Source organism: Setaria italica, chromosome IV (assembly GCF_000263155.2).
Source record: "Setaria italica strain Yugu1 chromosome IV, Setaria_italica_v2.0, whole genome shotgun sequence".
Taxonomy (NCBI): domain Eukaryota; kingdom Viridiplantae; phylum Streptophyta; class Magnoliopsida; order Poales; family Poaceae; genus Setaria; species Setaria italica.
The window spans coordinates 36,470,041-36,492,591 of record NC_028453.1 but is presented as its reverse complement, the minus strand read 5'-3'; the positions used below and the strand labels follow the sequence as shown (position 1 = coordinate 36,492,591).

Sequence of the window (22,551 nt, the reverse complement as noted above, 5' to 3'; positions counted from 1 at the left end):
ACGCCCTGTCCTCCCCGAATCGATAAAAAGCCACAGATTTATTGAGGACCATTGAATTGATGGGAATAATTATTTGGTTCCTTTTCTGTTATTATTATAATTTTACTTTTAGTTTCATGCTTGGGTTCAAACTTCACTTTATATATGACAGCTTGATGTTTCCATAGATTGTAAGGACAATATGTATCAAGCGTAAAATATCTTCCTTGGAACCTCCTATGTAGTTTCTTTTTAGAGATTGGAGAGGGTCATTTGCATTCTGCACTAACATAGATGCGGAAAGAACAGGGTCATATACATTGGAACCTTGTGTATACGTGGAAATAAATATAAAGCATGTGGGATGATAAATAATTTAAGTGTGAGTGCACATTTGTAGTTTCCCATCTTAAAAATAGTGCTGCTCTTTTCTACTTGTGCATTTCATGCAGCCTTTCCAAAGTTTCAAGGGCATATAATCCATATCTGTACTGTAAAGGAGAGAATTGATGTCAATTGTTATCCAAATTTAGATCTCCTTACCTTTCAGAGGGTCCACTTGACAGGCCAAATGTGTGACGAAAGAGGCTCCGGATCGGGGAAAAACCCCCATGCTAGAAAATGATTCCGCCAATTTTGGTCCTTTTTTGTCATCGCGTGATAGGCTTACCCGCCCTAATTCGCCACCTCACTCTCGCGTCCTCTCTCGTCCGTGATTGGTGATCATCCCATAAATCGCGCTCGCATCAATCACGCATGCAGCCACGCACCTTTCCTTTCTCCTGACCCCCTCCGGTCTATATCCAGCAATAGACACCCGCGTCCTTGCCCATCGGGGACAAGCAGTGGTTGCCACATTTCTTCATCACAAGCCTGGTTGCTTGTTGTTCCATTGTAAGGTCAGTTTTGGGTCTGCTTGCTATCCTGTTAGCTTGCCAACTCTGCTATAGATTTTAAGCTGTCAACATTGCTTTCCTTCCCTCTTCCTTGGCGGTGCACTTTCTGCTGCATTGGGGTTGCAAGGATCGTGCTGGGGATTGAATTTGTTAGGGGTGTTGCCATCCCCCGCACTGCATCGCATTGCTGACCTGCAATTGTTCCGACAACCGGGGCCTCACATTGCTGCATCTCAACCGGGCCATGGGCCTCAAAGGCCGGAGCCCCACCGTCCAATGGGCTATCATCTGGCTTGCGGCGTGCCATTTTGTTTAGTTTTGTCCAGCCCATCAGCCACCTTGGCCTCTAGCTTGCTAGGCGTAGGTGCAGGCCCATGTTGGTCATTTCCTTCAGCTAGCACTTCGGCGCCTCCAGTGTTTGCTGCCTTCTGCCGCTCTGAAGTTCTGCACTGCCAAGTCCTCAGGGGCAGCAATCACCAATCAGGTCGGCGTGCACTGCCTCAGCTCTTGTGGTCCAAGCTCCTGTAGTTGCACTGTTGCTGCTGCCCCTGTCTGTGTCTCTGCACCGTTTGCTCTGCCCCCTGCATGCTGTCCCCTGTTTGCTCAGCTTCATCTCTCATTGGGTCTGAACACTGCCCCTACTATCAGGCTTTCACCACAATGGGGGAGGCGTTGAGACTTGAGAGGGGCGTGATCTTAGAGTCCTTTTTTATTTTTTTCTCTCTATCTAAATCTCTATTTGAGTCACCCCTCTATTTCCCACTCTTCAAATCCTAGCGACTACCTTCGACTCTCCCTCTCCACACACTGATGCGTGGGTCCCACGCGTCATCCCCTTTCTTCCCCTTCCTTTCCATGCCCGGCCTCACCCTTTCCTCATCTCTCCACCCTCTCCCTCTCCACTCTGCTCACACCGGCCACAGCGGCCGGCCCCTCCCTCCCATTCTCTCCCTCCCAGATGGCGCGAGGAGCGCCAGCCCCTCCCTCCTCGGCCTCCCCTCCTCTCCCTCTCCTGTCACATTGAATGTTTAGATACTAATTAAGAGTATTAAATATAGATTAATTACAAAGTCAATTGCACATATGGAGACTAATTTGCGAGATGAATCTATTAAGCCTAATTAGTTCATGATTTGATAATGTGATGCTATATTAAACATGTGCTAATCATAAATTAACTAGGCTTAATAAATTCGTCTCGCGAATTAGCCTCCATCCGTGTAATTAGTTTTATAATTAACTCATTCGATGTGATATGGACTAAACTTTAGCTCAAGGATCCAAACACTCCATAACCAAGAGTAGCCACTCGTAACACGTGATCAATTAAATTAGTACTAAGTACTGAGAACATTGACAGTCTAAAGTATGGGTTCAGTTTCTGACGAGCTTGCGCATCTTCATGGGGCGAGCGGTGTAAAACAAATCAATAGTTCAGTTTAGCTCATGCACTTGTAATACGAGTGCAACGATTTCGATTCGACTTTATGGTTGTATCAGTTTAGCTCAGTTTGCAATCCCGTGAGCGAGTGCCAAAGACCCGTGTGGTAAAACTCTATCTTTTTCTTAATACAAAGATACACTCTCCTGTGTGTTCTTGAAAAAGATTTCGATGATTTCGATTCGGCAGGGAATTGATCAGAGAAAAAAGAAAAAAGCTCATCAAATAATTGATGGAGGAATTGTATCTCTAGTTGCGGAAACTGGAAAGGAATTGATTAGAACGGGAGATTTGGACTCGATTGCTCAAGAGAATGAAACGGATCTCCCTGGGAAAAAAGAAGAGGGGATCCACTAATTGTTACAACAAAAAATTAGAAGGGCATCGAGGCAAGTTACGGTTGCTTACCAGTCTTACCAGGCCGGTTCGTGTCCACGGCTGTGAGTAGACAACGAGGCCGAATCAACCCATGGTTTGATTTAAAAGTGGGATCAACATTCAGATTTTGGTCGAGTCGGATACGGATTTTGACTTACTTGTCAGATGAGAACTGCAACATGTGTTGATTAACTTCGTGGACCCGGTGAAAAGCTTCCCTGAACTCGTGACTGCTGGAGGTGTTTGATCTCCAGGTTAAACTTTAGTCCCTGTCATATCGAATGTTTAGATACTAATTAGGAGTATTAAATATAGACTATTTACAAAACCTATTGCATAGATGGATTAATTAGGCTTAATAGATTCGCCGTTTAGCCTCCTAATTAGTTTTATAATTAACTTATATTTACACCTTCTAATTAGCCTTCAAATATTCGATGTGACATGAACTGAGTTACTTTAACTCAGGATAAAAACACCCCTTATTAAAAAAACAGAAAGAAAGAAAACTACCGTGCGTAGCTTCATGAGGATAATAAAGCTTTACTAGAAATTTGAGCTGTGTCAGTAGGGATAAAGTTGTAAGATATACAGCTAAGCGAAGCAATAACTTTTAGAGCGGTAGTTTCTTTAAAAACATAGGTGTAGTTTAGCTATTTTATTTCAATTTCACAGGGTTTGTATTTTATTCCGCATTTTCCGCATCCTTGGCTTTAGTTAACGGTTAGTAGTTAAAATAAGAAAAACACTGTACAAATTTTTTTTGAGACATTGTATAGCAATGCTGTTGAACGGAAAGGATTATTAAAATCCACTAATCTACTCTTAGTTGAAATAAGAAAGTCACAAATATTTCACATCAATAAATTTTACTTGTTTCTTGTAAAAAATAATGAGTATAGAGGATTGACCCGAATAAACTGCAGTGGGAGTGGTGTGGACCTGCTACTTGGATCAGTCATCAGTCGTGTAGTACTAGTCAACTAACCCCGGGTCCCACCAAAAAGTTACTACGGCCCAACCGCCGCGACGCCATCGTCTCGTCTCATTTGGATCCCAAGCCAAGCTCCCCCCATTTCGTCCTCGCGTCGGCCATGGCATCCGCCGGTGGCGCCGACCGCTCCCCGCCGCCGCGTCGCCTGGTCTTCGCCTTCTACCTCACGGGCCACGGCTTCGGCCACGCCACCCGCGCCATCGAGGTCAGTCCCGCTCGCCACGCGCATTCCGGCTACGACCCCCACCGGCCGCTCGTTCGTTTCGCTGCTCAAGTGAGTCTCAGTCCGATTTCTGTGGCTCCGCGGATCGCAGGTGGTGCGGCACCTGGTCGATGCGGGGCACGAGGTGCACGTGGCGACGGCCGTGCCGGAGTTCGTCTTCACCGCCGAGGTGCGGTCCCCGCGCCTCCGCATCCGCAGGGTCCTACTCGACTGCGGCGCCGTCCAGGCCGATCCGCTCACCGTCGACCCCCTCGCCACGCTAGAGAAGGTATATCCCGATCCTCCATTCCGGCATTGTCTCGTGTCGGCTGTTGTCTGATACTCTGATTACGGAATGCAGTATCGTGAGGCGGCCGTGGTGCCCCGCGAGTCGATCGTGAGGGCCGAGTCCGAGTGGCTGAGCTCCATCAAGGCAGACCTAGTGGTACATTCTGCTGCCGTTTTGTGATTCGGTCCATGTTGAATCGATGCATATAAAGCGATGTTATTACAAGGGAATACTAGGCGTCGTGTTTGCAATGCCTGAAGTGAACTGGGTCATGGTGTGCTTCTGGTGCAGGTATCGGATGTTGTTCCTGTGGTGTGCAGGATGGCTGCAGATATGGGCGTCCGCTCTGTATGCATTGGGAATTTTAGGTGAGCTTTACTATATTCCCCACTAGCTGTTAAGTCTTAGGATTGGAGCATTTTTCCACCTTGCCTTGGTTAGTTTGATGTCTTTCCGATCCGGGGGAGATTTCAATAGATGATAACAGCATTGAGATGTACTTTATCCCGTCAGAATCGTGTAATTTTCTAGTCTCTGTTGATATTGCGATGTCATCTGACCAAATATTGATATATTTAAGGATACCCTACTTGCAGTTTCACTTAAGAATAACGTATATTTATCAGCTTAAAGTTCACCTTTTGTTTGACTGTTTGCATTTTGCAGCTGGGACTTCATATATTCTGAATATATCATGGATGCTGGATATCATCACCGATCTATTGTTTGGCAGGTAATGTTTTCACTAACGTCAGGATAGTTCACCCTTTTCTGAATGAGTCCAAATACTGATCTGTAGATTATTTGCAAATATGCTCTGACTCACTAGAACTTTTCTTCTTTAATAATGTATAATTATGCGCATATTATGGCAATAGACATTTTTTCCCATTCAATAATCAGTTAGCTCATCTATATTTACAGATAGCAGAAGATTATTCCTATTGTGACATCTTACTTCGATTACCTGGATATGGCCCAAGTATGTCAACTATATTTATCTTCTCTTTTTCCTTAAAATTTCTGTTCCCATTTTCTCAGCTTTCATGAAAATAGAGTGTTGTTTCATTCCCTAGTGCCGGCTTTCCGCAATGTCATTGATGTGCCTCTCATTGTAAGAGGATTGCGCAAATCTAGATCTGAGGTTTGTGTTCTGCTGGAGAACAATATTCTGCATCATTTATTGTTTCCTAGTTACATGTTTCAATTCTGATCTATTAGGTGAGGAAGGAACTTGGACTTGAGGAGAATGCTAAGGTGCTCGTTTTTAATTTTGGGGGGCAGGTGGGTCACTTATTATATAGGTAATTTGATAAGCTTAGGGCATATGTTTCTTTTTTTTTTCTCATGTGGTAATGTTTTATGCAGTTAATTTGAAGTGCTTACATTCACTAATTTAGCGTGTTCATCTGATTCCTTAGAATCGAGCTTTTATATCTTCTGCGCCAGTATCTGTTGATCACTTTTTTTATTATGATTCCTTCGATAGTTTTTTTAGGGTGCTCATTACCTGTTATGTAAATCAAGGAGCGATGCCTTTTTAGTTACTTGTAAACATTATGATTAGCTATTACCTGAACCTCACCATTTTGTAATGAAGCCCCTTGCAATACTTGAATCATTATCAAATTACTTATTTCTAATTTTTAGCAGAACACATCATCATTAAGTATATGTAACATGCTTCTTCAAAAGCTTTGATCCATTCTTCTATTATGTGGCTCAAAGTTTTTATGTGAACTACACAATACTTATCACTAACATAATGAAATACTTGGTGTGCTGTTGCCCCCAGCCAGCAGGATGGAAACTGAAGCAAGAATGGCTCCCTGATGGTTGGATCTGTTTGGTATGTTTATTTTTTTAGAGTACAGCTATATATATCTCCTGAAAAGTGGCTAACTGATGTGATTGGCTAAACTTAGCTCCCTCTTCATGTAAGGTTTGTGGTGCTTCTGATTCTCAAGAGGTTCCACCGAACTTCATTAAGCTTGCGAAAGATGCTTACACACCTGATGTTATAGCGGCATCTGACTGCATGCTTGGTACATCACAATCTTATATGTTGCACCGCTGATTGCCTGGTTACTAGTTTTCTACTTTTTGGGTTTTCTTGCTAGATGCATATACTTACTCTCATTGTTTATAGGAAAAATTGGATATGGAGCTGCAAGTGAGGTTTTAGCTTATAAGCTACCACTTGTGTTTGTTCACAGAGATTACTTTAACGAAGAACCATTTTTGCGAAATTTACTTGAGGTTGAAACATATCTTATCATTTAACCATGCTAGGAGTAACTTATGTATAGCTCTGTTAAAAATGCCTTCATGCTCTGCCCCATCTCGTTCTATTTCAGCACTACCAAAACAGCATTGAGATGATCAGAAGTGATTTTCTTGCTGGACACTGGAAACCTTACTTACTTCATGCTCTCACACTTCAACCATGCTACAATGGCCCAATAAACGGCGGCGAGGTAATTTTTTTTCTACACATGCCCAATATCTTATTGATGTTTTTATGTCTGAATTAGCTTGAAAGCAAACTATTTCTGTAGTCACTTGTATTATAACATTTGCATTTATGCAAAATCAGCCATCTAAGTCGACCTCGGGATAACGCTGTTATACTGGACTTCCATCATAATAATGAACTCTGCATACCAATCATCTGTATCATATGGAAGTTATATAATTTTGTGGGATAGGCTAATACTTTATCCATTCAGGTGGTTGCCCAGATCCTCCAGGACACTGCTATTGGAAAGGAATGTATTTCTGATAAAGTGAGTGACTCTGCATGATCATTGAGCGGTCAATTTATTTCCATACCTACCATTTCCATCTATGTAACTTTATGTTTTTTTATCCTGAAGTTTTATAGCTTTTGTTGCTCATGTGAAAAAAGAAATCCTAATGGAAGATCTTTAGCTTTTTTCTTTTGAAAAATAACCTCTTCGAAAATTTCTAATGCTATGCCAAGTGAAATTATCATATATTTAACATGGACGCCCATAGAAATTAGAGGTGGAAGCAATATGTTAAAAATCTACTTTAAGATAGTAACATGAGACAACTTGTCTATCTTTAATTACAGTTTAATGGTGCAAGAAGACTGCAAGATGCCATAGTGTCAGGGTATAAACTTCAAAGGGCTACTGGGAGAGATGTAAGCATTCCTGACTGGTACTCTCTGTCGGAGACAGAAACAAGTGCTGGTCTGACCTCAAAAAATGTTGCAACAAAGGAAACTGCAGCATTGTGAGTATCTGCTCTTGCTTGTTTGTCACACATCTCTAGTTATCCAATGAAATATTTTTCAACTGAAATTGCAAATTTGATTCAGCAGATGTTTTGAAGACTTTGAGATACTCCATGGGGACCTGCAAGGATTAACAGATACAATGGAATTTTTGAAGAGCTTATCTGAACTTGATGGAAATAATTTGGAGAGCCCTGAGAAGCAACAGCAAGAGAGAACTGCTGCATCTGTTCTCTTTGACTGGCAGGTACTAATCTGGCAGTTCTTTGTATTCGTTTTAGTGAATTGTAGGGCCTCCCCGTGGAGAAACATTAATGCTTCTGGTCATGCATCATATCTAGAATGTAGGATAGCAAGGCCTCATAAGTTGCAATGCTGTACAATGAGGTGATACCTTCCCAAATTTGTGTAAGTGGACCAGCTTTCTTATGCTGTAAAGTTTCATTTTCAACTGCTGATCCCTTTCGAGCAAAACCAATATATATTAGAACGTCCTTTACTTGCTGGAGCACGTCTTGGATCTGCCAATTATGTTATGGGCAGAGTCCCACTCATGGGGATCTGGTTGAATTGGGGAAGCTATAGGTGTTATACTCATGGGGATCTGGTTGAATTGGGGAAGCTATAGGTGTTATTGCAGGTTAATCATTTGGGGAACCAGGGACTCAACTAACACTAAAAACTTTTCATACTGGTGGAGTATTTACAGGAGAGTTCATTTTGTTGTATTTTGCAGGCTATATGAATTCGCCAATTCACGTGACAATCTACCATTTTAGGCTTCAGATTTTATCATAAAACACAGCATAGTGGTATTTTAATAAGATAAGATGGATTACATAGCTCTTCATGTTTCAACTTGTATCACAATTTCTATTACATAAACTTAAGAACCAGTTCATTTTCAAGGAACATGTTTCTTTCATCAATCTCTCTTTTGCACAATAACTGATTACTTTAATTTGTTTTTTGTTAGAGTGTTGCTATGTACATGGATAACTTAAGTAAATCACTCGAAGTGCTGAATATTGAATGGTGTGTTATAATGGTTTTCCACTTGGTTCCTTTGCAGAAGGAAATATATATAGCAAGGGCACCTGGACGTTTAGATGTCATGGGTGGCATTGCTGATTATTCAGGAAGTCTTGTTTTGCAGGTATGCTCAATAGCTGGTGAAACAGGTTCCTGTTTCATTGCAGTACTATAAGTTTAGCTAATAGTTGGATACTCTACTCACAAATATTAAATTTGTGCTATATTTTCTGTAAGTCTTGAATTTTTGGAATTCTCTTTGATGCCAAAGATAAATAAATAAATAAACTGCTGCGAAGAACTATAGATGTAGTATGTATATATTTATTTGAATCATGTGTTGCGCAGTTGTGGTTGAAATTTTGGATGTAATTACTAGATGCCCCTTCGGGAAGCTTGCCATGTTGCTGTTCAGAGAAACCACCCCAGTAACCAGAAGCTTTGGAAACACACACAAGCAAGACAGCTCGAGAATGCAGGCCTGGCACCAGTGATACAAATTGTATGTTCAACTTAATTGTTCAGTTAATTTATGATATATCATCTATTCAAAAAAAATTTGCACCTCCATTTCCAGGAAGTATTCCATGGGCCAGGGTATGTAGGTACTGCATATCAGATACATGATAGTAGTGCTTATGTTGGCTAATTTGAAATTTAGTATAATTGCATTTTACCAAGTGGTTGTTCTTTTTTTTTTTTCTCGAACACGCAGGAGAGCTGCGTATCTTTGATTAAGAGAGAATAAAGGTCCAAATTACAGGGCATCACCCCACCTTGGACCAGGATGAGGGATGTAAACCATAGGCACTACTTTTTCGTAACAACAAAAAGCACACAAGGACCTGACCGGACTAAACCCCTGTTTTAAACTCTAGATCACCACCCTTTCTAGGTGCAGGCCAGCAAGCCCCTTGGCTCCAGCTACCTGCCACAAATGTGCTTCATCTATGAACCCCTGTTTTAAACTCTAAACTAATGTGGTTGTTCTTTTGATCTGGCTGTTTTGCATTACATTTGAATTAAATCTCATGATTTGTCAATGCTGGACCTATTACAAACATGGTTACCTCACAGGTATCATTTGGTTCTGAGTTGAGTAACCGTGCACCGACTTTCGATATGGACCTGTCAGATTTTTTGGATGGTGAAAAACCAATATCCTATGAGAAAGCCAGAGAGTTTTTCTGTCAGAATCCATCCCAAAAGTAAGCCAAAAACTTTTAGTTCGCTTCAGAGTTTCAACTACTCAATTATATTTGCAAGTTCAACTATCCTATGTCAGATGGGCTGCCTACGTTGCTGGAACAATTCTAGTTTTGATGACTGAGCTTGGTGTCCAGTTCACTGACAGCATGAGCATTCTGGTAATCACCCAAGTTTTGATTAGCGTGCAATTGCTCATGTTAAATTCTGAATCACTCAATCAGTCCCTCATCTTCTTTCTACTCTAAAACTCTAGGTTTCATCCGCTGTACCAGAAGGCAAAGGTGTTTCTTCTTCTGCATCAGTGGAGGTTGCTACAATGTCTGCTATTGCCGCTGCCTATGGTTTGTAGATTTACAATGGCTATTTACCCTATCATGAACTCAGGGTAACATGTCATCTCTAAATAGCATCTTTGATGTTTTCCTTTTTACTTGTCCATAGGTTTAAACATCACCCCAAGGGATCTTGCAATGCTTTGTCAGAAGGTATGATGTTTAACTGAAATTTGGTGGTATAATGTAATCACAAGTCTTTTACGGATCTAATGTTTTCTCAGGTTGAGAATCATGTTGTTGGAGCTCCTTGTGGGGTAATGGATCAAATGGCATCCGCGTGTGGAGAAGCTAACAAACTCCTTGCCATGGTTTGCCAGGTTAGTGTTGTTTATTAGTCCCAGCATACAGAAGCTGATAGATCCTACCTTTCCTCCTGTCAAAAACAATGCTGCTTTTGTATTTGTTTTATCACAGTTTTTCTGCAGCCTGCAGAAGTGAAGGAATTGGTTAGCATACCAACTCATCTGCGATTCTGGGGTCTAGATTCAGGGATACGGCATAGGTAGGAAGCCTTTGCTGACTGGCTTGTGTTGTGGAGACATTACTTGTGTTATTGGACAAATTGGAGCTAATTGCAGAATTAATCTCTTGAACTACTAGTGTTGGAGGGGGAGATTATGGATCTGTAAGGGTAGGCACTTACATGGGACGAAAGATGATCAAGTGTGCAGCATCAGATTTAGTTTCAGAATCCTCAACTTCAGAGGCCCCTGTTCAGTCTGATTGTTATAAAGAAAATGGTACGGGTCTACTGAAATCTGAAGCTGCAATGGAGTATTTGTGCAACCTACCACCTCACAGGTTACATTTAGTGAATCTATCAATTATATTTGTGGTTCTGGTATAGCATGGATAGTAATAAAATCCCAATTTCAGATTTGAAGCTGCTTATGCAAAAGATATTCCAGAGGTGATCAGTGGAGATGCATTTTTAGAGAAATATGGAGATCACAGTGACACAGTGACAGTTATTGATCCTAAAAGATCTTATAGTGTGAAGGCTCCTACTAGACATCCTATATATGAAAATTTCCGTGTTGAGGTTAAATCTCCGCGCCAGATTATTTGTTTCTAAACTATCAAATTCATTTTCTAAATCTGAAAAGCTTTTATGAATGGAACCATTTCAAATCTTTTTTCTTTCCTGAAACATGCTGCAATGATAACATTGATATGGTATGCACCCAGTGCCATCCAAAGTTACAGAACATTCTAAATTTGCCTGAAGAAAGAAAAACTTCTGCAACTAATGTCTGTTCACTTTGTTCCCCTCTACTGAAGAATTTATGTAGTACAATATCTTCATTAAAGTTACTCTTGACATTCTTATAATTTCTGTCCTGTAGACCTTCAAAACATTGTTAGCAGCAGGCAATACGGATGAGCAATTGTCAGCCCTAGGAGAACTCATGTACCAGGTGAATTTAAGTCTCTGTTCACATGATGTACCTTCTCTACTCTTATTGCACATGAGGTTGACGGTGTAAACGTGAAGTTGAGGAAATCGTACGGCAATGCTGCTGACAAATTTTTCTTCACATATTTTTGGCAGTGCCACAACAGCTACAGCGCGTGTGGCCTTGGTTCTGATGGGACTGACAGACTAGTTGATCTGGTACAAGAAATGCAACACAGGACGACATCAGAAGGTGGAAGCCCTAGTCTATTTGGCGCAAAGATCACCGGTGGAGGCTCCGGTGGCACAGTTTGTGTTATCGGGAAGAACTGCGCAAGGAGCAGCGAAGAGATCGTAGAGGTAACCTCACATACTGATAATTTCCTTTCCACAAGGCACTCTGCTAGTCTGCTGTATCGTTGGACACTGATGGTTTCTCGCCTTGGACATTATTCAGATTCAGCAGAGGTACAAGGCTGCCACCGGGTACCTGCCCGTCCTTTTCGACGGGTCGTCTCCAGGAGCTGCGAAGTTCGGCTACCTGAAAATCCGGCGCCGTCGTTCCTAGTTTCTGATTGACAAACGAAGGATTTGTTGTTGCGTTATAGATGACGTATATGGCTCAATTGTTAAGAACCTCAGTGTAGTTGTGGGCTTGTTGCATTCATCGACTACAAATTTTTTTTTATCTCGGGATACATTTGTCAATTGCCCTGCCAATTCAGTAAGAGGGGACAAAATCTCAGTTACAGATTGCCACAATGGAAAGATGCTAGAGAAAATAAAAAGAGTTATACTCTCATCAATCGGTTGAGATCTTGCTCATCAACCAGTCACCCAAATTTCTACTAGAAATTGAATGGAGATGAGATTCACAGATAGATTTGGGGGTTTGGGCTTACTCAAGTGCCCGGCTGCAGAGGAAACTCTTGGGTGGCAATAGAGACCGCGGGAAGCGGAGGCGACGAAGGTACCGCTGGAGCCGGGCGGTGGAGGCGGTGAGGGTGTCGAGGGCCAACCAGTTAGCGGCAGCAGCGGTTGTGGGTGGCGGCGGAGGTGGCGGTTCACCGTCGGAGCCAGGCAAAGAGGTGGAGATCGCAGGGGAAAGAGCAGAGACGGTGGCGGTGGCTCACTTTTTGCGCCGAGCCAGGGGGACCGGGGAAGAGAAGATAAGCAAGAGAGAATATGAAGGGTACGCATCTAAATCGTTGGATCTCGATCTAATGGACGAAAACGTTGATCGATAGAAAAACAAAATCTCAGTCAGTTGATGACGAGACATATTCAAATAAAAATGAGCAATAAAGTCTTGTGCAACACATTCTTTTGTTTTCTAGATGTGTTTAACCGTCCATTCGACTCCTCTAGCAGCACTGGATTGGACGTGTTGCTTTGTCTTTTTTTCGAATCACATAGTACAGACGTTTCGTAAACATGTACGCACACTTACCCTTACGAATACACGCACGCAATCCTACCCTTATGAGCACCTCTTTCCCTATGAGCACCTTCGAAAAATTGAGTCGGCAAATTCTTAAAATTGACGAAGTGACCACTGACATCCCGCTATGGAGTCGTCGAACCCTGGTGGCAGGTTAACCTTACCAATTGACCTACGTGTTGCTCTGTCTGAACATGTATTTCTGTCAGTGTGGTCTCTGGTGCGATGAAGTTGCTGACATTTTCGTGCCAGTCTGATCAGTGGGTCCTTCAGGCACTGCCAGTCGTCCGTTAAACTTGTCAGTGCAGCATCGTCTTCGTCCCCGGCGGCGGGCCTGCTGCTCCCCAAGCACTAGCCGGCAGGGTCGATAGCTTGATAACCTGTCGTCGGAGCAGAAGCAGACAACGTCCGTGGCTGTGCCGCCGTGCGTTCTGCGTTGCGCGGGGCCGGGCGTTGGGCCGCCATTGTTAGGAACCACGCCGCCGCGGCGACCGGCGAGGGTAGTAAGCTGCTTAGTGGTTTAGCTCCGCTGCTCCGGCGCAGCCTTACGACGTTGATTGGCTTCCTCGCGCCTCTGTCTCCGCCGATTGTCCATCGCGGCCGGTGAAAAGCTTGAGGAGCTGAGGCCGAGGGATTCCACCCCGAGCAGGGCCGTCGCCCGGAACTCGGGAGCCGCCATCGCCGCCGGTCGACGGCGACGGGATAGGGGCTCCGGCGTGACTGAAGAGGCCGTTGGGCCGATTGGTGTCCTCGAGCCTCTCCTCTCCATCGTCGCCCGCCTAGGCCGGTGAAGATCAGGAGATGCCGAAGGGATTCTAGCCGCTGAACCGGGCCGCCCGTCGGTGTCGGAAGCCCTCATCGCCGCCGGGTTCCGGTCGCCGGCGGGAGGAGGGAGACCACAGAGCAGAGCAGGTGCCCCATTTGCAGAAACCCCCCTGATTTCTATCGCGATTAATAATTGCGATCCACTTTAGGGGTTTTTATGTAAAAGTATCCTCGATATTTTTCATTTACGCCCTGATTTGGATCGCGACTATTAATCGCGATCCGAGTTTTTGCAGAATACCCCCTTATCTGGGTCCGGTATGTTTCAAACCATACCCTGGTTCTCGTCCGCAGTGGCCCTCCCCTTCCCTTCCGTCGACGGCGCCGTGGCTCCGCCGGCGATCTGCGGCCGCTGGCGCACGCGTACCACCCGGCCGCACCTAGCCGTCCCACGGTAACCGGATGCTCTACCTCTACCGGGGCAGTGCTTCTTCGAATCCGCCGCCGCCGCCGTCCTGGGAGCAGCCGAGTGGGTCCCCCTCCGGTCTCCTACAGGGATTGAACAAAGAGAGCGCAGCCGCGGACGAAGCACCGGCGCCCGTTTGAGAGAGAGAAGAGAAGGGCCCGCCGTGCTGAAAGTGTGATAGGCTGTTGAGCACTTGAGCTTAGCTTAGCTAGCGTCATCACGTCGATCCAAGCGTCTCCATGGCCCATGGGGGATGCATTGCAATTTGCAAGCACCGTCCAGCATTTCTGCAGGATTCTCGCACCTCCTTTGCAGAGCACCGGCCTGGTGACTCTGTGCACCTCCTTTTCAGAATCCATGACTTCATAGGCTTGATGTGGGCAGCTAGCTAGAGTAGCAAAAAATTGGTTTCAAATGGAAGATAGTTACTGGTAGAAAAAATCAAAATCTGAGAAGACTACTGGTTAGATCTTTCTAATCTAGCTATCCAGTATTGGGATTTATATACCATTGTTCATGGAAAAACACGGAGCTAGACCCCAACGAGACGGGCTTAGCACATGCGAAGAGTGCAATGTTCGGTTGCCTGAGTTTGCGTAGTCTGGTTGCCTCAAGTCGTTGTTTGGTCACCTATATTGCAGGCATGGGGGGGGGGGGGGGGGGACTAGGCGGGCAATGCATTTGCTTCGCACCGAGCGAACTAGCTCGTCAGAAACGTATATTTTTCTCGTATCTGCAGAGCCATGCTGCGCACTGCTTCATGCACGACCAATCAATAGGATCTTACATCTCGGTCGGGAGCCTGGTTGGAGCGTATGCACCCAACCAATCAGCCCCTTATCATTTCGGTCGTTCCTTCTTGTCTCTTTAACGGAACTCTTCGTTTGGTTAAGGAAGACTAAATGCATGCGAGCGTGAATTAACGAATCAAATGGAGGTGATTTGCTCGTCAAAGCAAATAAGCGATGGTGGTGTCGTCGTGTGTGATTATGTATAATAAGTAAAGAAATAAACAGCTGAACGTTCTGCTCGGAGCATATTCCAATTTTCCAGCTGTGGCCTGTGAGAACTCACCGATGTATAAGCTCTGTTTTACTTGTCACAATGCTCTGCCGATCCAGGAAGAGTTCTGGTAATACTCGAGAGAAAATTGTAGAGCAATATGGTGCTCATTCTGGAGCACATCCTTTCTGTGATGGACGGATCCAAGTTGCTGACAGTTTTATGCGCGCTGCTTGGTGAATGGATTTCTCGACCAGGTGAGTTAACTGACGCCTATGATGCAGCTCTCTCTCGCCATCTCATTCATCAGCCAACACAGCCGAGGCGCGCGTGCGTGGCCGGAGAGGCCGGTGGCCGATCGGTGTCCTGGCGCCACTCGCCTCCGGCGTCGCCCGCCGAGGCCGGTGAAAGACCACGACAAGCCGAAGGGACTCTGGCCGCTGAACCGGGGCGTCCGTCGGTGTCGTGAAGCCCTCATCGCCACCGCCCGCCGGGTTCCGGCCGCCGGCGGGAGGAAGGAGAGCGGCATCCCGTTCGCAGAAAACCCCCTGATTTGGATCGCGACTATTAATCGCGATTCATTTTAGGGGGTTTTATGTAAAAAGCACATCGGAAGTTTTTATAAAACTCGATCGCGACTAATCACGATCCGATATTTTGCATAATGCACCCTTATCTGGGTATGTTACTTTTCAAACCAGTCCTGTTCCATCCGCAGTGTCCTCCTTTCCCTTCCGTCGACGGCGCAGTGGCTTCGCCGGCGATCTGCGGCAGCTGGCGCACGCGTACCGCACGGCCGCACCTAGTCGTCCCCCTCGTGCTCGTCATCCTGCACCCTTCTCCGTCCCCAGCGAAGGGTAGGGTAGAAGTTCCTCTCCTGCCGACTGCTGTACGCGGTGGCCGCTGAGATGATCATGATCTACCTCTACCGGAGCAGAGTTTCTCGGAATCCGCCTCCGTCGTCGTCCTGGGAGCGGCCGAGTGGGTCCTCCTCGGGCCTCCTCCAAGGACCGAACTCTGGGGAGGTAGAAGATTAGCGCGCAGCCGGCTAAGCTGACATCAGGATAACATTGTAATACTTGGCTTCCATCATAATACAGTAATGAGCTCTGAATACCAAAATCCTCCAGGACACTGCTATTGGAAAGGAATGTATTCCTGATAAAGTGAGTGATTCTGCATGACCAAGTGAAATCAGCATATACTTACCATGGATGACCATAGAAATATTAGAGATGGAAGCTATATTTTAAAAAAACCTGCTTTAAAATTTGGCTATTAGTGGTGCCATAGTCTCAGAGTATCAACTTCAAAGAGCTCCTGGGAGAGATGTACGCATTCCTGACTGGTACTCTCCGTCAGACAGAAACTGGTGCTGCTCAGACCTTAGAAAAATGTTGCAACAAAGGAAACTGCAGCATTGTGAGTGCCTGCTCTTGCCAAAAAAAATTTCACACATCTCCAGTTTCCTGACGAAATATTTTGCTACTGAAATTGCAATTTGATTCAGCAGATGTTTTGAAGATTTTGAGATACTCCATGGGTACCTGCAAGGATTAACAGATACGATGGACATTTTGAAGAGCTCATCTGAACTCAACGGAAATCATTTGGAGAGCCCTGGGAAGCAACAGCGAGAGAGAACTGCTGCATCTGTTCTCTTTGACTGGGAGGTACTAATCTGGCAGTTTTTTCTATTCATTTTAGTGAAATGTAGGACCTCCCCGTGGAGCAACATTAATGCTTCTGTTCATGCATCATATCTAGAATGTAGGATAGCAAGGCCTCATAAGTTGCACTGATGTGCATTGAGATGATAGTATGATACCTTCCTGAATATGTGCAAGTAGACTGCCTTTCTTATGCTGCAAAGTGCAAGTATACTATAAGTTTAGCTAATAGTTGGATATTCTACTCACGGACATTTGATCATCTGCTATTCACATCTTTCATGACATCAGTATGCCACTGTTAAATATGTATTGATGTAGCATGCGAGAACCTGGAATTTCATTGAATTTAATGTCTTTCCGTATTCTCTGTAAATCATGAGGGTGTTCGTTTCAGCTACTACTGCGGCTGTTGCTGCCGCTTTTAGTTCAGTGCTGTAGTACTCTGTATAGGTAGGCTGCTGCTGGAGCAAATGGGCTCTGCTGAACCGCTGCAGCTGCAGCCGCAGCAATAGCTCAAGCAAGTAGAGCCTAACTTTTTTTTTGAAACTGTAGCCCCGGCTTGTATTAATTAATAGAGAAGATATAAATCATAACTTTTGGAATTCTCTTTGATGCCAAAGATAAATATTGATAAATAAATAAACTGCTGGAATGAACTATAGATGTAGTGTGTGTGTATTTGCTAGGATCATGTACTGGGCAGTTGTGGTTGAAATTCTGGATGTAATTACTAGATGCCCCTTCGGGAAGCCTGCCGTGTTGCTGTTCAGAGAAACCACCCCCGCAAGCAGAAGCGTTGGAAACACACACAAGCAAGACAGCTTGAGAATTCAGGCCTCGAACCGGTGATGGCCCCGTTTGTATCCGCTTATAAGCGGCTTATCGGTGGAAATAAGCGAGAATCCCGCCAAACGCTTTGCTTATTTCCACCGATTCTCGCTTACGTGGTAAGCCACTTCAACGATTTGAACTACGAGAAGCGAAAAGCGAGAAGCGAGAAAATCTTCGCTTAGATTATAATCCAAGCGTGGCTAGGAAAAGCGTATACAAACAGGGCCATTGTATGTTCAACTTAATTGTTCAATTAATTTGTGATATATCATCAACTCTCAAAAATTGTGTACGTGTACGTTATGCTTTGCGGGGGTACATAGGTACTGCATATTAGATGCATGGTAAAAGAGCCTAATTTTTAGCCTTTCAGGTTGAGAATCATGTTGCTAAAGCTCCTTGTGTTGTGGGGTAATGGATCAAATGGCATCCGCTTGTGGAGAAGCTAACAAACTCCTCGCCATGGTTTGCCAGGTCAGTGTTGTTTATTGTTCCAGCATACAGAAGCTGTTCCTTTAGTCAAAAGCAATGCTGCAAGTTCGGCTATCTGAAAATCCGGCGCCAAAGGTTGGTGGGAAAAACCCAAAAGAGAAACGACACGCCACGAGGGGAATTGGTAGTTCATCTCTTCCATTAGCCAGCTAGTTTCCTCCTCCATATCACACAAGCGATCGAGAGAGAGGTCGGCCAATGCTGCAACGCCAGAACACGACAAATCCAATCCGTCAGTTCCCAAAAGCGTCGACGCCAAAGGTTGTGTACGGACGGCCACACATCAAGCAAGCCCGGTTCAAGGACAACATCTCTATCCCTTTTTGCCCTCTTGCTTGCCCATGGCAAAATGGACGTCCTGCTTGGGGGCGTGCAACCCGACCATCCCTCGAAAGGTTAGGCCCAAATCACCTCAAGTTCACAAGCTGGATGGCCGGCCACCGGCAAAAATGCAGAATGGATGGGCGGGATACGGAGAGAGAAGCTTACTCTGAGCAAATCTTGGGACGAATTTTTGCATTCTTTTCTGGACGGAGGGAGTACGTCACACGAGAATCAGGACACATTTTGCAGCACAGGGTAACACACCTTCTAGACACACTAGTGTTAGTGGGAGGTTACTAGGTTAGGCTTTGGAGTCTTGGAGGGAACTCATCATGTGATGTCTATTCTATCAACCAAAAGCCTGGGCCTTCCTAACAGCCACAAGGCCCACCGCCGCCGCGTGTGCAGTACAGTGAACAGCCAACCCGTCACCTCACACAAAAATGCAGGATTCTCTTCCTTTTTTTTAAAAAAAAGTAGAACATAGAAAGAGACCTGCCGTCATTTCAAGCAGAGAGATAAATAAAGCTAATAAAGCACAAAATTAACCACCAATTCAAGTGGCCAGCATGAGACGACACCACTCCGAAAATTAAATAAATAAAGATGGGGTTATAAATATCTGCCTAGCTAGCGTTATTGCCGCGCTGGCCTCAGCTCGCTGAGAAATTACAACACTTTAGAGATTATTACTGCTAGCATCCTGCTATCACGTTAGTGGTTAGCTCATCCAGTAAAAACAGTGGCGTAGTCTCCCCAAGCAAATGCAAATTCCCACTAAAAATATAAATTGTGATTGAATTTTAGCACTGTTATCTTCCGTGACAAAGCAAAATTTGGATTTGTAATTCGGCGTTTTTTTACGGGCAAGCAGCTTGCTTCCTCAGCTCCTCTGGGCTGCTATCCATCGGCTCGTGCGGGTTTACGGCGACGTCCCTGTTGATGAAAGCCATTCGTAGCTCTCTATTTTATCATCTACACCATTTAAAGCATGAGCGGCGTTTGTACGTAATTTTTTTTTTAATCTGTTCTCCCATGCGGATGCAGGCAAAAGCGGAACGCGTGCATGCTTTGTACTTTTTTTTTTTGAGGTCCATGCTTTGCACGTGTGACAGTGTGAGCCCGACCACCCGGGCAGGGTAGCTTTTCGTAAAGTGAGGCGTGCAGTACACTTATCCTTCCCATCAGAGATTAGCTAGGAGTTTCCTTAGCAGCACCAGCACCTGCTGACGTATGGAGTGCGTGTTGCCTTCTTACTTTGTTGGAAGTAGTAGATAGACCATTAGCATATTAGTTAGCTCTTTCTTTCTTTTTTCGCGACAATTAGCTCTAGAGCTAATTACCATGCATGCACGTGTTTTCGAAGAAGCTCTTAGCTAGCCTTTTTAAACGAGACGACAAGTAGAAAGCCCATGCAAAACACACGACACTCGTGTATCATTGTCCGTGTTTCATTCGGGGCGCTCCCTCCCATCTAAAATTTGTATCCATCAATCGTTCTCAAGTGAAGTGATGCCATGCATCTTAACAAGGCTTGTTTCCCATGGACTCGGTTTATCCAAAAGAAACGCTAGCTTCTGGAGATAAAATGACGTTGATTATTTTCTTGATAAGTATGTTGTTTTATGTATAGCTCCTAGTAGAATCGGATAAAATTTTATGCTTTCTGTTTATGAATCACTTGGTAGGCGTTCTTCTGTTTGTCTCTAGAATCAGTGTTTTTGTTTCGTAGGAAAATTCCCCTATCGATGCTGGTGACATGTGGGACCGGACTCACACGTCAGTGACTCAAGAGTAACCCCAGCTACTGCAGAGGAGTGTCATCGATCATCCTTTTGTCGTTGGTGAGGTTGCAGACGCCAATGAGCACACTGCACACGGATGCATGCAATGCAAGCCTTGACGTAGGAGCACACTGCACATCGATCATCGATCATATCTCGAGATGACGACTCATCCTTAGAGCAATGGACGGTAGGCGAAGGAGGAGCACGTACGTGGACGCACTCATTGCTGCCGTTTTCGCGTACAAGTAGTACCACCGTATCTTCTTCCAGGGTCACATGGCAGCGTGCACGTTTATGCGTGGACAATGGTGATCCATGACGACGACACGCAGAGATGGAGAGATACGGAGGCAAAAGATGCGTGGCCTCGCTCACCAATGCTGCCCTGCTGCAGCAGAGAGGGCGTACGTACGCGCACGAAGAAGAATGATTCCTCCCCTTGGTGCATGCGTACGCTTCGAGTAGCACACGTAGTGATTCGAGGTGAGAACGTGACATGGTGCCTGTACCAGCAGAATGATTCGTCTCTTCCCTGCAAGAGAAGATCAGAGTGCAAAACCTGTGGCCCCAGCGTAGTATGCGAGTTGACTCGGGTACAGTACCGTGGCCCGTGGGCTGTTGCGTGCCGTACAGGTCCATAGTTCGGCTTCCAGGTGTGGAAGAACTGGGTCGGGGCCTCGGGGGCAGCCGGGGCCGGGCCTCTCCTCTCCGCTTTCGGCGCCGGCGCTGGAGGCCAGGCGCTAGCTCGAATGCCAACGCGGCTGTCCCCCGGCAGCCCTACCAGAAGCAGTCGCTGCGAGTGAAAAGGAAGCAGCTCTGCTCTGCTACGGTCACGCTCTCATCCGTCGCATCATCGTGTCTTGTCGTCCCTCCCGGGCCCTGCACTGGCTCCCCCTGCCGGGGCGTCTACTCCGGCTCCCAGTCCCAGCCATGGGCCATCAGCCTCACAGCACGTCACCCGTATCCCTTCGGCACGTATGGCTACCATCATACGTACCTATTGGTGCCGTCAGCGTAGAGCCAGTGCCCATCAGGGCTCCAGCAGACCAGCATCCTCTGTCCGAGTAGACGCTCGGACTAGATGGATCCACGTCAGGGCCATGTTTAGTTCAACTCCAACTCCCAACTTTGACACTATGTAAAAAGAAGATTCCCCATCACATCAAACTTGCGGTACATGCATGGAGTATTAAACGTAGATGAAATCAAAAACTAATTGCACAGTTTTGTTGTACTTTGCGAGACGAATCTTTTGAGCCTAATTAGTCAATATTTGGACAATAATTCACAAATACAAACGAAACGCTACAGGGTTACTACAGTAATTTGGGTGCACCCAAGTTGGGCAACTAAACAAGCCCCAGGTCTCCCTCTCGCTAGACCCTCCCAGCATCCGCCTCATCTTTTTTTAAAAAAAAGCATCTAAGAAGGAATAGCAAGCTGGTTTTTTCATAGTTGATGTTACATAAAATTGAAATTGTGGCGTCAGGAGCCGAAACTGGCCATCAAAACACAATGCCGGGAGTACAAGAGCTACCAGTCTAGCATTCCCAGTGTCGTTCAGCCATTCGGCCATTCCCTTTCTTTCTTTCTCTCTCTCTTTCTTTTTTTTTTCGCTTTGAGGATGCAAATACAGGGAGAGATGCCCTACCTAGCAGTAGCAGCAAAAGGCGAGGATCTCGGGGCAGGTCCGGAATCTATACCTTTTTTCACACTTCGTACCTGTACCCTTTTATATTAGTATATATATAATCCTATCCTATAGAAAGCTCCCTTTTTGAAACGCTGATCATGATGGGAAAGCGTGGCCATGCGTCATAACGACTCCACGCCTGCAAAAAAAAAACAGAAGAAGAAGTCTGATATGCTCCTTCGCCAAAAAAAAAAATATAAAGGCGCCGGAACCAAAAGGCGTCAGAATACCATTATCGGTTCGGCGCCGTAAAGCCTGATCCGCGATGATCTAATTAGTGGTACTGCCATCACCAAACTTTGTTAGAAGGTTCTCCATTATCTTCCCGGTTTCTTGCTAATTTGACGCCATAAATAAGAGTGACCCTATACACTCTTTTTTTTTTACTCCCTCAGTTCCTGTACGTTATTTTAGTTTTTTTAGTTCATACTAGATATAGTGTATATCTAGCTAGGTGCATAATAATATCTATGAATCTAGAAAAGTCAAAATGATCTACAATTTGGAATACCTCTATTACTCTGTTTAAACTTTCATTTTTCGTTTCCTTTTCTTGTCGACGTACCCGAACAAATTTGACTACCGAAGGTGCTCTACTCGGGAGTTCGTTCATGAGATGAAGCAAACTTAATTAATGGCATGCATATTCAGCAATGTTTCTCTG

The 22,551-nt window shown here is 45.0% G+C and overlaps 1 protein-coding gene across 2 annotated transcripts; it reads left to right on the top strand.

Annotated features, from left to right (window-relative positions):
- Positions 1-3,731: 3,731 nt before the first annotated feature.
- LOC101756625 (L-arabinokinase) lies at positions 3,732-12,242 on the top strand. 2 transcript variants are annotated; one of them, XM_004966045.3, is made up of 28 exons: positions 3,732-3,893; positions 4,003-4,179; positions 4,252-4,335; positions 4,471-4,547; positions 4,846-4,912; positions 5,104-5,161; positions 5,256-5,323; positions 5,401-5,463; positions 5,975-6,028; positions 6,122-6,224; positions 6,329-6,438; positions 6,537-6,656; positions 6,909-6,965; positions 7,277-7,440; positions 7,529-7,688; positions 8,514-8,597; positions 8,853-8,975; positions 9,551-9,681; positions 9,759-9,840; positions 9,936-10,023; positions 10,124-10,167; positions 10,239-10,334; positions 10,443-10,519; positions 10,618-10,818; positions 10,894-11,059; positions 11,364-11,435; positions 11,570-11,773; positions 11,871-12,242. In XM_004966045.3, the coding sequence occupies exons 1-28, from the start codon at positions 3,789-3,791 to the stop codon at positions 11,979-11,981; spliced, it is 2,946 nt and encodes a 981-aa protein (XP_004966102.1). In that variant the 5' UTR covers positions 3,732-3,788; the 3' UTR covers positions 11,982-12,242. The 2 variants fall into 2 exon arrangements, with proteins under 2 accessions (XP_004966102.1, XP_004966101.1); XM_004966044.3 differs by having other exon boundaries at positions 7,526-7,688.
- The last annotated feature ends 10,309 nt before the right edge of the window (positions 12,243-22,551 follow it).

What these genes read in the sequence shown, in the direction of transcription:
- LOC101756625 (XM_004966044.3), top strand. Translation starts at nt 3,789, where the DNA reads ATGGCATCCGCCGGTGGCGCCGACCGCTCCCCGCCGCCGCGTCGCCTG. An exon ending in TCCTTGCCATGGTTTGCCAG is followed by an intron (nt 10,335 to 10,442) that starts GTTAGTGTTGTT and finishes GTTTTTCTGCAG; the next exon opens with CCTGCAGAAGTGAAGGAATT. An exon ending in TGCAACCTACCACCTCACAG is followed by an intron (nt 10,819 to 10,893) that starts GTTACATTTAGT and finishes TCCCAATTTCAG; the next exon opens with ATTTGAAGCTGCTTATGCAA.